The sequence below is a fragment of the Ascaphus truei genome, chromosome 4 (genome assembly GCF_040206685.1).
Source record: "Ascaphus truei isolate aAscTru1 chromosome 4, aAscTru1.hap1, whole genome shotgun sequence".
Classification (NCBI taxonomy): domain Eukaryota; kingdom Metazoa; phylum Chordata; class Amphibia; order Anura; family Ascaphidae; genus Ascaphus; species Ascaphus truei.
The window spans coordinates 66,726,087-66,740,014 of NC_134486.1; the positions used below are offsets into that span (position 1 = coordinate 66,726,087).

General features: G+C 40.7%; 1 protein-coding gene across 7 annotated transcripts in view; it reads right to left on the bottom strand.

Moving 5' to 3' along the window:
* Positions 1-13,928, bottom strand: part of MTIF2 (mitochondrial translational initiation factor 2) — a 46,204-nt gene that overhangs the window by 21,686 nt on the left and 10,590 nt on the right. For 3 of the 7 annotated variants that reach the window (XR_012800915.1, XM_075595970.1, XM_075595968.1), the window contains exons 2-6: positions 10,531-10,762; positions 8,875-8,998; positions 6,048-6,219; positions 5,233-5,393; positions 634-810 (exon numbers count right to left, since the gene is read on the bottom strand). Coding sequence is in view for 6 of the 7 variants with exons in the window: in XM_075595970.1 (XP_075452085.1) it covers positions 634-810; positions 5,233-5,393; positions 6,048-6,219; positions 8,875-8,998; positions 10,531-10,755 (859 nt within the window). In the remaining variant the exon portion in view is untranslated. Of the gene's footprint in view, positions 1-633; positions 811-5,232; positions 5,394-6,047; positions 6,220-8,874; positions 8,999-10,530; positions 10,763-11,041; positions 11,427-11,864; positions 12,016-13,928 lie in introns of those variants that run through there. The other 4 variants (XM_075595971.1, XM_075595973.1, XM_075595972.1 and 1 more) reach the window with 4 other exon arrangements.

Here is a 13,928-nt window from a genome sequence, read left to right on the forward strand (position 1 = left end):
TATTTCAAGACTACGGTGGATTCCATTAGGCAAGTGTTTTCCAAAACGGAGGGTCAAGAGTCTATGAGGCATTGCAACCTCTGATGAAGCTCTAGGAGTGAAACGTGTTAGGCTATCCTAATACTTAGAGACGATTGACCCTTCGTTTTGGAAAAATTGGTGCCTGTGGTGACACGGAAGGACGGAGACCAGACTGCTGCATGGATGTCACGGTCGGACGAGCCGTCACATGGGAAACTGGGAATCGAGTCTTCATAGAGCAGAGACTATGTCTGGAGATACTGGCACCCTATACGGGGGGCCTATATCTTGGGAAGCAGGGGGTCTCCAGGTCTGAAATTAATGGGGCTCAGCTCCAGAGCCCCCCTGCTTCAATACCATGTAATAAAAATCTAATAAAAAAGCAGCGCGATCGCTTACTAGAAATGCGCAGAGAGAGAGTCCTATTCTGGAGCAGGGACCCCCGCTGTGTTAATCCTGATGGGCAATTAGCCTGGTCACAGGGATTCCGCAAGCAGGCCAATGCTGTCAGGCGCTTTTCTGGCAGAATACTCGACAATAGGTCTGACTGCATCTGTACATGGATGGCACAACACAAATAAAGATATATGTACATAAGTACATACATTATACCTTTCGCATTTTTGGCATGTTGAATGGACTCTACGGTTTGTTTCATTACTCCATCGTCTGCTGCTACCACCAATATAATGATATCCGTGACTTGCGCTCCTCTTGCTCTTATTGCTGAAAAGGCAGCATGTCCTGGAGTGTCAAGAAACGTTATATTCTCCCCCGAAGCCAAACGAACTGTGAAAACAAAAATAAAATAACGACACTAATGTGAGGAACAAAATAGTAAATACCAAGGGACAGGAACATAAAATATCAAATGCTCATGCAACACAGACATTCTGGAGCAACAGAACAGTTAAAACCGGACATAACACATACTTCTGGAGTTTCAATCCGCTTCCTCATGAAGAAAAACTTTAATTTAGGCCACACTACAGATTTGGTATAATATTCAGCCCCACTAGAATACCCAATAAGAGGACACGTTTATATTCTTTGTTTCCCTGGTGGTATTAAGGTTGGAGTGCAAATAACAGTGGTGTGATCAGCAGATATTGCTGCACATCAATTTTAGTTTTTTTTTGTGGTGGGTGGGAGGGCCAGTTCTCTTAAGGATCAAACGCTTTAGAAGGCTGCGAGAGTGTATTCATAGACTAATACTGTACATTGCAGAGTGATCGTGTAAAATAAAATATCTCCTTTTAATAACAGTAGGTAGTTACAATACAAGTTAAGGTTCCCCAGGTAGAAGTACTGTACAACACTTAAGAAAAGTATGTCTCACAAATCAGGTCACTAACTGAAAGCTTAAGAAATAGACACTTCATGAATGCTAAACTCAGTATTAGAGTTAGAAGACAATATGTTTAATTTCAGTACACCACTTTATTCTAAACATTTTAAAGAACATGGCATTCGTTTTGCATAACCATACTGTTTAGTGTGTGTGATGACCACCCTTATTGGGTTTATTACACCCGCTTTTATTTTGTTTCAATTGCCACATGAATCATACGCGTAATGATTTACAGGACTTTTAGGCTAGTAAAACATACAGGACACCTACAAGCTCATATTGAACCCCCAAAATAACCACAACATATATAGAAGCGTATAAGTGTCACAGAGGGGTGCTACTGAGCATGGCAATATATATTTAAAACCAGAGACAGAACATGAAACACACAGAGCTCAGTGCACATCCAATGACACCTATACACAGTACAGTGCATGTATATATATATATATATATATATATATATATATATATATATATATATATATATATATATATATATATATATAGAAAAAATGTAATATACATATATATATATAGAAACAGTTATAAAGACAGCGCTCCTTTTTTCAGCACACCCAAATTGCTGCCACTCCGGTGACGTGTGCCAAAATGTTGCACCAAATATCAATATTGAATAAGATGTTTACATGAACCAACTAGTGCCTGCCTATACTAATTGAATTATAATATATAAAAAAAACATAAATTTAACAAAATGTAATTGAAAACATGTGCAAAAATATATATAAAAAAAAAATTAAATAATCTGTTGAACATAAAAAATAGCATAAAATACAAAAATTGAACTAAAAATTGATACTTAAGTCCAAATGAAGTCCATGAGTGAATAAAACAAAGGTCCAGGCAGCTTCTTCTTGGGCTCACCAAGTTCCCATAGTAGACTGTATTGACATAAGCACTATAGTGTAATTTATATTCCACTTCCATTGACAGGATCTCAGAGGTCTGGGTTGAGCATGTACAGCATGCTCCCTCTGGGGTCCTAGTTGGTGTAACTGTGGGACCTTTGGTCAGCACTGCATCACAAACACACAATAATTATTTTTGACACAAACACAATTCTTTTTTATTCAAAATAAGTCACTATGTAATAATCACGTTTAGAATGTAAGTTCACTTACTAATGTATTAACCATGTTTACACGATACAATATAAAACACTAAATTTATTTTTATTCAAATACTAGTTAGTTCATTCCACTTGGATTGCTGCCTTTTGGCTTGCTAGTAATTCTTCTTCTTTCTCTTAAGCAAAATAGAGCTTCGCTTCCTTTTCCCTATTACTCAATGTATATTATCAAACACAGACGTTTATAAACACATACTCATCCCTTATACAATTATTATACTTAGAATCAGTATCAATATTAGTCGTCACACTGATATATTTATACAATATGTTTTGGGGTGGTCATAATTCAGGTCCCCCTTTCCCCTTATGCTAGATTAATTTTTGCCCCCACCATATCTATAGGGATCCTTTTTTTTCTCTACAAGGTTATAGATAAAATCAATTAGGAACGATTGTAACTTGATCAATCAGGACTCCAAATACCCAAAAATTGGGCTACATTTGATATATAAACCTACAGCCATATAGAAATTTTTGGCTTGTCTCTTGCTATCATTAATCACTGTTTCATCTCTTCTTTCCAGTTCACATATAGAGAGACACATTAAATGATTCTCTCTTTTTCAAGCTTAAGTATGTATTTATTCATTTTTTAATAATTATTATATAATGTACAATTTATGGTTTTCTAGATGTTAGCACGGTATTTAGATTTATTATATATATATTTAAAGACATTATATTTATATTATTAGTTATAGGTAGGGTATGTATATAATATGTGATAATGAATTTGTTTATGTTACATATGTAAAAAGTAATATGTTTTGAATATTATTATCATCATTATTTATTCATCATTTAATCTAATTATATTTTGTATATATTCTTTTTTCTTTATTTTTAGTACACAAATGTTGGAACAAGTTCTATTCTATGTTCATATCCTGTTCATGGTAGTATGTAATTTGCATACAAATTGGCTAATTACTTTATCAAGCAGCAGTATCCTCGTTTGCTGTTATTAAATGCACTAACGTTTTAAAATTCTGTTGAGTTTAAATGTATTAGAGTTCTCAATATATTGCACCAGATATCAATTTGATTTAATGACACCTATAGTATTAAACACACCTGTGAGTCATATAATGCTTATTTACGTGAGGGACTATTTAACATCAGATAGCCCCTTTGGTGTCCATCCCGATGAAATCCGCAAAGGCGGAAGAAACGCGTAGGGACGGTTTGCATTGCAACTACGGTGGCTGACCTGCCTTCGGCACCAGAGAGAGACCAAGGAAATACAAGGAAAGTCCTTCCGGTATCCAGCACCGCATGTGTGGGAGTAATGGCGGACGCACGCTGCTGAGAAGCTCCTGACGGATGGTTGTTGTATATACACCTTGGATAAAACGGCGTTCTCAATTACTGGGTCTCGAATTGATCGTGAGATTACAGAGCGGAGGTGACTGTGGAGTCTTCGTTTGGTGCATGGGCAGGTCCCATAAAATGCTTATTTTAATCAGACAAATTGTAAGTGTGCAATTGTCTTGTCCATGATTTATTAAAATGTTCATCTGATTTTACACAAGGATCGGGCGCTTTTTCTCTTTTCTTTTTCTAATATATATATAAAAAAGAGACAACCTATCCAAATGGGATGTTTTGTGATAATGTTGCGTCAAGTGGAAGGATAGATTGTTCTCTTAGAGTCCTATCTGTGCTTTTAAAGTTGTTCAGATAATACAATGAACATCATTATAAAGTCATGTGATGTATGCTTCAACACAAGTATAAGAGAAACATGTCCAATGCAAATAGCAGTATGTGTGGGTCTTCTGCTTCTTTGTACCGCAAACGTGTCTTCCACATTAGAAGTGCAGTCTCTTCGCAAGCACCTAAGTGAACCAATGGCTGTGTCTACAAGGTTACATCTGGGCGATCGCTGCCCCCCTTTTTATTTATTTTTTAATTATAATGAAACACTTGTAGATATTTTAACTTCCCCCCTAAACATTGCAGGGTTTTTACTCTGTTTGTGTATATGCGCGATACTGTGATGTCCGGCGTGTTCGTAGCACTTGCCTTTCTTTCCAATGTTCCCACCCTTCCTGTTTACCTCTGCCTGGCCCTTTGTAGAATAGAGGGACCAGCTCACAGACATCAATTTGCTATTCCAGATTCCCTTTAAAAAAAAAAAATAATAACTATTTTGAAAGAGAGCAAAATAAAGAAAACTATCTTTAGACCAAATACGTTATTTGATCCTTGAGCTGCCAGAATGTCTGTGCAATAGAGATGGGGTGCTCAACTCCAGTCCTCAAGCCAAAAACAGGTCAGGTTTTCAGGATACTCCTCCTTCAGCATAGGTGGCTCAATCAGTTCCTGCTTCAGCACAGGTGGTTCATTCAGAGGCTCAGTGTTTAACTGAGCTTCTGATTGAGCCACCTGTGCCGAAGGTGGGATATCCTGGAAACCTGACCTATTGGGGGGGGACGAGGGGCTTGAGAACTGGAGTTGAGCACCACTGTTTTAGAATTGACATCTGTATAGAGTGGAGTGGTCATCAGATCCCCCGAGTCATGTAATCACCACTGCAGTATTTGTTCTTTTTGTGAGGAACCCTTAAAAGAATACTTTTTTTCCCCCAGCAACGGATGATCTGCAAACTATTGAAAGGGCTAGTGATGTACTGGTTTATTAGGCAGTATATTGAATTATAAATAAGGGATATAAAATGTTGCCGAGTAGCAGAAAACCCTACCATTAAATGCCCCAATGTGTTGCGTGATGCCTCCTGCTTCCATTGCTGCCACTTGGGTTTTCCTTAGCTGATCAAGTAGTGTTGTTTTCCCATGGTCAACGTGTCCCATTATAGTAACCACTGGAGGTCTGGACGTTAATAAAGCCGCGTCTGCCGGGGGCCTTAAATAAGAACAATACTTAAATGTTGGGCATCGTACGAAATATAAAACAAACTTTTTCTGCAGAAAAATACCACATTTATTACGACACGTTGGTCAATGGGGCTCAAAACGGTCCTCTTGCAAACCATCTATTCTAAACCTTAACGGTCAATTCCATAATGAATTATCAACCCTCTTTATCCCCACTGTAGCCCACAGCAAACAACACTGGAACGATTTGCAAACTCCCCAGCAGAAATGGTGTTTATTTCCCAACACAGGGGTGCTCAACTCCAGTCCTCAAGTCCCCCTCCCCAACAGGTGAGGTTTTCAGGATATCCCCACTCCAGCACAGGTGGCTAAATCAGTCCCAGCTCCAGCACCAGTGGCTCAATCAGAGGCTCAGTCTGTGACTGAGCCTCTGATTGAACCACCTGTGCGGAAGCTGTTGGGGGGTGGGGGGTGAGGAAAGAGGTAAAACAATATAAAATCAACATGAAGCAATACGTGTGCGTCAGTGAAAAAAAAAAAAAGGAACGAACGAACACAGCTCAAATGTTAAGTCAACACTATATAATAATAATAGAACTCTACTGACCAATCAGAAACATGTTTTCCTTCCCAGACTACAAGATGTACAAATGTAAATGCCAGCTGAGGACATTAGCAGTACCTCTTCACAGCATCTTTATTTTCTTTGACTTTGTCTTCTTTTAGCTTTGCATACTTGAACTTCATCCCGGATTTCTTGATGGTTTCCTTGACCCACTCATCACTAAGGACAGACATTTCGTCTAAGGAGTCCAAATCAAGGTTTGTATGTAGAAGAGCCTCATACACGTGATCTGCGAAGGAACACAGAAAAAATACTTGACACTTAGACTTTAGGCTCCTTAGAGCAGGGACACTCCCGATATTTACTATTTTGTTAAACTGTGTCTAGTAAAGCCGGTTTAAAGTGCTGCATATATGGTGAGCACCATATAAATAAAAATATACATACAAAGGCTTTATTTTCTGCTTCCTAATCGGATATACAGAATACATTACACAGATAGTTATGAAAAGAGCTGCAATTGTCACCATCTCCCCCATTTACGGACATGGCAATGGCCCACGTACAAGAACTTTGTACAACCTTTGATGTGGGTGTTGAAGTTGACATTAAACATGTTCACGAGTTTAGTTTATAAATAATAGTTACTTGTCTAAAACATGGGAAATGCAGGTGAATTGTGCAATTTACACATCGTTACATTAGAAATAGAGTTGTAGTAGTACACATTAATGAAACAATACTAAATGCACGTTTTATATATTTTATAGGTGTACAGTGTTATTTTTGGTTCTGTAACAGGTGTCGGGATTCACACTCTGTTTTGTGAGTGTAACTTTTGTTTTTTGTAAACTTGTTCTTTATTTGCATTTGCATTTTTTGTTAAGACCAATGGGGAGAACATAAAAAGGGGAGGATGTTACTTTTGAATCACATAGCATTGCATCAGGTCTATGACATCGTTTAGTGGGGAGACAATAATGACATCACTGTTGGGACAGCGCACAAAATAACTAGTATAATAATTTAACTTAAAAAGACTGGGAGAGGGAAAAGGAAAAGACAAAAAAAAAAGAATGTCATTACTTTAGCAACAGTTTTCCACCTGTCAGTGTACCATAACAGTAATACTAACAAAACAGTAGATAAGCACACGTATCTTTGTGGACTATTGAGTACCGAATACCCGCCAGGCCCTCCTCCTCGTTTTAGACCGATACGAAACATATCACACCAAGGTTTCCTCAGGGGATATGTGGTTTTTTTGTTTGTTTGTTTTTTCCTCTCCCCCCCATCCTTAACTCATCTGTTTTTAGGGCACTTCTATTATGTGTTTTTCAGATTTGGAGAGTTCCCCTAGTAATATATCTATGTCCTATATAAGTTCTCCACGGTTCCCAGACTTCTAAGTATTTGTGTACTGTATCGTTTTGTATCCCCGTCAGTTTTTCCATAAGACAGATCCTCATAGTCTCGCTTTTACAACGTGTATGGCCGGCTGCTGTTCCTGTTTCCGGGCGTTAGCTATTTCGCATCTGGCCGCTGTATATATGTGTGTCAGTAGTTTGTCGTCAATTTTTTCCATTTTTCAATTGGCCTGCATAGCAGTACCTTCCAGGGGTCTAGGGGGAAGGTACACTCAAGAATTGTCGGTGCCATATCATGGATGGCCCTACATAGCTTTGTAACCTTCGGGCACGTCCACCACATATGTACAAACGATCCCTGCTGGCCACACCCCCTTGTACACAGTGGAGACATGTTTCTGAAAAATTTGGACAATCGTAGTGGGGTGTAGTACCATTGGTGGAGCATTTTATATGCATTTTCTTTTATTAATACACGTGGAGCTCTTTGCTATTCCTTCAAATACGTTATCCCACCGCTCCTGATCTAGTTGTTCTCCCAACTCCTCCTCCCACTGTTGTTTTTATATGTCGCTACACACAAAAATAAAGGTCACAACACACCAGTAATAGAACTAACTTTTAATGCATCAGAGACGAGCAATGCAAGTTTTGAAGCAATGACCGTACCTGTACATCTTTACAAAAACCATCACAAAGAATGAAACAATAATGTTTCTTTAGACTAATCCTGAAGTGCTATTTAGATCGGGGTGCACAAAGTGGGGGCGTGCTTCCTAAAGGCATTTAAATTAATGCCGGGGGAGCTGTAAGGCCTCTGTAAACTTCTCCTTACCTTGGTTCAGACGGATTCTGGTGACATGTTGCCATGGCAATGTGACATCATGACGCCAGAACATCAGAGTTAAGGTAAGGAGGGGGGTGGGTGGGGTGGCGTGAGGAGAGGGGAACAGCCGGCAGGGGGGCGCAGGGGGAGAAGAAAAAAAAAAAAAAGATTGTGCTCCCCTGATTTAGATAAGTGGGTACTCAAAAACACTCTTTACTATAACAAACTAATAGCGCCAATGTTTATTTGAAACATGCACTCACCTGCTTTAGAAGACATCATTGTCTGTTGGTCCTGCACTCATCGTTGGGGACATTATTGTATTTTTTTTAATACAAGATCTGTGTTGGACCGGCACTCAAAATCAACAAGAACATTTATGCAAAAGTGAGCCGGAGGAAAGGGCCAGGAGCCCTGATACGCCAGCAATGCTAGGCTATTTGCTGTAGGAATTGTGTGTGAATTCACTTTTTTTTCCCTGATGATGCCGTTTTTGTATTATTATTGAATTTATATTAAATCAATCACTTTTGGCATCAATGTACTTGTCGATTTGACTTTTGATGGTGATGGTCCAACACAGTTCTTGTCAAGTAATAGTGACAGCATGAGAACGTTTTGTTTGCAGAGACACTTGGAAGATACAGTAGCACGTAACATTCATGTTGCGTTGTATGTTTTCTGTGGGACACTTTCACATTTTATATTGCTGGAGGTGGAAGCCTTATTCAAAATCAAAACACAGACTCACCAATATCTTTTTTCATGGCCCTCGCTAGTTCGCCGACAGTCATGTCTTTCCATATTTCGACCTCTTGCTTGTCTTCTTTAGGTTTGATTGGGGAAAGCCTATGCTTCTTTTGTGATTTGCCCTGCTAAATAATTTTTTTTTTTAAAAAAAGGATTTAAAAAAGGTTAATAAAAGCAAACTGTGCCATTACAAATACGCTGCTTCATGTAAAAGGTGACAAGTTAACCGATCTTTAAACCTTATTTTGCCATTAGATTGCGATTCCAGTCCCTGATCCAGATGTAAAGTCTACAGCAGGAGTGACCAACTCCAGTCCTCAAGTGACACCAACAGGTCAGGTTTTAAGAATATCCCAGGTTCAGCACAGATGGCTCAATCAAAGACTGAGCCTTTGATTGAGCCACCTGTGCGCTTGGACTGATTGAGAAACCTATGCTGAAGCAGGGATATCCTGAACATCTGATCTGTGGGTGGCCCTTGACGACTGTAGTTGGCCACACCTGGTCTAAAGCAAAATGTGCACGAGCAGACTTTTGTGGGTGCGTTGTTGGTGAGGATCTGAAAGCAGATTTTAAGGTCTTGCAAACTAGTGTGTCTGAATATTCATGTGATAACGGACAGGAAATGTACAGTATGTTCTCCTCAGAAGGGTAAGCTAGCAGATCCAGGTAAGCACATGTGAGCGCAGCCTTCTCAGGGGCACCAAGAACTGCAGGCGGGTTCGGTGAGTATCAAGGAATCTTTATTGCGAGTGCACAAGGAGATGACACGCAAGCGGCTTCAGCGTGATCTGGGGTGGGGTAATACCAACCCCAGTATTTATAGCCGTGGTTACAGAAAATAAGACGGCACTGCCCTATTACAATCTAAAAGCTCTACATATGCTTTATTTGAGCTTGGTTAGCATAAAATACCTCCCTCCCATTATAGTTGTTTCTACCAAAGTTAAGTTTTAATCTCTCTAGGAAGCAGATGATATTCTGAAATAGTCTCAGAGCAAACCTTGCCCACTCATACATTCTATCATACAGAAATGGTACAATAACAAAAAGTGCGTCAGTTTTACTGATACATTTTATTGCTATTTTTCAGGGCGTTGAGCCACAGGCACAGCCTTGAAGCTACTATTGTCAGCGAAAACTCCTCTTTACCCACAAACACGTATCACACGTCCACATAAAACAAAAGAGACAGAATGGATGACCAGTAACCACAGACCCTCTTTCTTCTGTATAGCCCCCCTGTCCATAATTCTTTCACACACAAGTGTGAAGGGGCTGAATCTTTGCAGGGAACTTCGAAACAATCAGTAGAACTTGGTAAACTATTGGCTACATCAGTAACGTTACTTAAGCTCTTATACAAGCTTATAAATTGATTATTTTATGCCTGTCCATCCAGTATCATGTATATAACTTAGAAAGTAGCGAAGTAAAGAATATCAGATAGCAAGGAGAACGAATGAAGCAGGTTCTGATGTGGAAGGAATTTGAATCTCTGTGTCATCTGCTTGTGACATTGAGTCAGTCAATGTCTAAAACTTAGATAGAAATCTTTGTAGGGCAGGAATTATATGATATATAGATATAATATGCGAGTTGTGTTCTGCTGAAATGAGTTACAGTTAAAAGGTTATCCCAAACATGCAAGCATTACCTGTTTGGTAGACAAAAGTCGGTATTGTGATAGTGCAACCCTGATGAAGGTGTCTGTTTGCCAGAGCTTTGGGCACAGCTGGGCAGCACTGACAGACAGTGAGGGGCACAGCACAGGCCTCCACTGTGTCTTTCCAGCTTTTCTAAGGCACAGGGCATGCAGCTGTCGGCAAGTGTTATGAAACTGGACCAAACATTCCAACTTCAGCAACACGCTCCTGTTCATTTTCCTACTGCGGACAAACAAAGAAACAACAATATGAAAATGAGCATTTCACCCACAGCAAAAAAAAAAAAAGTTTCTCCTTGTAAGTCTGGTCTCACGGCCTTCAGATCACAGTATTGTATCGTATGTCTTTATTTATATAGCGCCAAAAGTGTACTCAGCGCTTCACAAAGAATACAGTACAGGGAATTACAATTATACAATAAGTGCAGCAAAATCAGACAATAGGAAAGGAAATCCCTGCCCCGAAGAGCTTACAATCTAAGAGGTTTAATGGGAAACTTACAGAGACAGCAGGTGAGGGAGTAAGTGCTGTTGAGTCTGGTGAGACTTCCTCCAGATGTGTTTTCTTTCAAAATAAAAAGGGGGTGGTGGGTCCTTATCAAGTAAGTGTGCTTCCCGTTCGCCTTGTTATTTAGAGGGCATGCGGAAGCATAGTACCACTGCTGTTTTATGCTACTTGAGCCATTAGGATTTCAATAAAATCTACGAGGCTGCAGCTCCTGGGGTTATCAAGTAAGGCTGGGGCCATGGTACTGCAGACGGTGCTGAGATGTCCGCATGCTGAGCGAACAGACTGCCTTCACATTCCTGCGGCGTGCGGGCGCGTGTTGCATCAGAAATCAGTTAAACTGATTTCTCAGCGCGCCAGACAGGTCACGTGAGCGGTTCGCCCAATGAGGGCGGACCAGCTCCGTGACATCACTGGCACGCCCCCGGACCGCGCGCGCACCATGGCCAAAAAACACACCCGCTTCAAGCGGGTGACATCACAGCCGCGCACGCCTCCGCACGGGTGAAGGCACTATGTCCCCAGCCTAAGACTCACATCCCAGCGTCATTGCTCCCCCAATGAGCAGGAGTCAGTGGTGCTGCAGTCAGCAGACTCCCAAATGTCACCCTCCGACCTCTACTACAGTCAAAGTCCAGAAAAAAAGGGGTAAGGAGGATTTCACTTTCATTAAACAATTGTGACAACTGAGGCTGATTTGCAAGTCAGGGAAACTTGCTAGTGGTGCAAAGCAACCTAACCCCTTCAATACAGGTGGGGACTGCTCCCTCCGGCAGTGACGGGGTTAACACCACCCATGCCCCAGCATTCCATTTACCTGCAGCCTCAACCACACCATGTTGACCCTTTCAAGGAGTCACGTGACGTGAGCACCAGGCGCTCTCTCCCGCACGTCACGCGCCGGCTAGCGCGTCATCCGCCGGTGCCGTCACCCAATCCAACGACACATGAACCACGCATGCGCGGTTTCAATGCTCAAAAGTAGAGGTGGCTGCGCTGCTCTTCCGTCACATGACTGCCAGAGGCCTGCCCAGCCATCTTGCTTGCGGGGCGCTTTGACGTTCCACGGTACCAGGCGGACTTTGCAACAGCTAAAATGACGCGTCAGAAGCGCTGGTAACCATCTTTGATTCGGGCAGCTTGATCCTCTGAACTGTATTCTAATCTAAAATATGCCAGAAAACTGCACAATGAACTGCGGATAGTGATATATTTTATAGGCTACCACTAGGTGATTAATACTTTAAAAATCAGTAAAAGTATTTTAAATATTGTCTGGCAATTCCACTTATGCTGTAAAAGTACCTAACGGTATGTTGTGGGTGTTCGTGCCGGTAACACCGCGGTGTACACAGATTTACTCACGGACTCCGACTGGCTTTACTCACGGAGTCAGTGAGTAAATCTGTGTGCACCGCGGTGTTACCGGCACGAAGACCCACAACATACTGTAGGTACATTTACAGCATAAATATCCTGTAATAGAGGCTACAACTTAAGGTTGGATATACTGTAGGAAATCAAGTGTAATAACACCGCGGTTTTTTCTCTGCATACCTAAAAGTGGAACTAGTCCAGCATTCAATAACCGGCATATAACACTCCAAGAAGATATCTTTTTGCAAGCATCAAAAACATCAGGCATTAAAAACACACTCAGGTTTCCAAAATCATGTACTTCCTTTAACAAATGGGGGACGAGCACCGGGGGCAGCAGGCAGCTGCAAATGTTTGCGCACACCTGCTCTAACCAATAGGGTTAACATTGACTTTATCATACAATATAACACTGTTTGGTACAGTTTGTGTTTTTGTATTTCATATGCCGAGTTCCATGTTGATACTAACATCAGCAATGGAGTAATTGAAAATTTCACAAAAGGACACTGGTCACAGTTGTATTAATAAGAGACATTGTTCAAGTTTTTGCAATTTATGTAATGATGTTTCTATATTGATTGCATAAGCAACACGGGCTAATATTTGCAAGCACTGTATTATTAGCACTAGGCGCCGCACAGTATCTTTTGTTCTACTATTCACATCTGACCAGGGTGGCCAGATTCACTGATTTGCAGCCACTCATACACTACAATATTTAATTGTGTTTTTTTTAGTGCACTAATTAGTCCCACACATTATTCACGAATAGCGCGGCACACACTTTTTCTATAGTAGCAAAATATGTAAAACAATCATTCAACATAATACTTATATGGAATCCATTGCAAAATAAAAAATAATACAAAAAAGGAATAAGGCTGTCACCACTGTTTTAAAGCAGCACTCCTGGGGACGAAGAGGATGAAAAGGTAAAAAAAGGAGCACCGCAATGAGAGAGAACAGGAGGCAACTTGAGCAAAAAACAAAAAAGATTTATTGAGGCATTAGCGTAAAATTGAAAAGAAAACCTCTAACGCATTTCTCGCCAAAAGGCAAAATCTTTTTTGTTTTTTTTTTGCTCATGGGTTTGTGAGTTATACTCAGTGACGGCTGTGACTTGCTGCTCTACTCTGGATCAGTTTGCTTTCACTATGGCATTATTGCCAGACCTCGCCTTTGGTTCCCAGCAGGTGACTATCGGCCTTCTCTAGGCATTCATTTTTCCCTGTTCATTGTGATTTTGTTTATACTATCCTTTAGCATCCGTCGTCGAGCTCATGGTCTCAATGACAGCCCGTCTCTTCAAAAGTTTACTGATACATCTCTGCTGCACCCGCTTTGTCCGGGGTTTTGTAATGCCCTTCATTGAGGTCATTCCTTTACTGGCTATAGCACTCCTGGGGACCCTTTTACGTTTTTTTTGTTTTATAAGTTTGAATCGGGGTCTCCAGAGCTGGACCGCATTGATATCAGCTCCGGGGACCACCTGCTTCCCGAG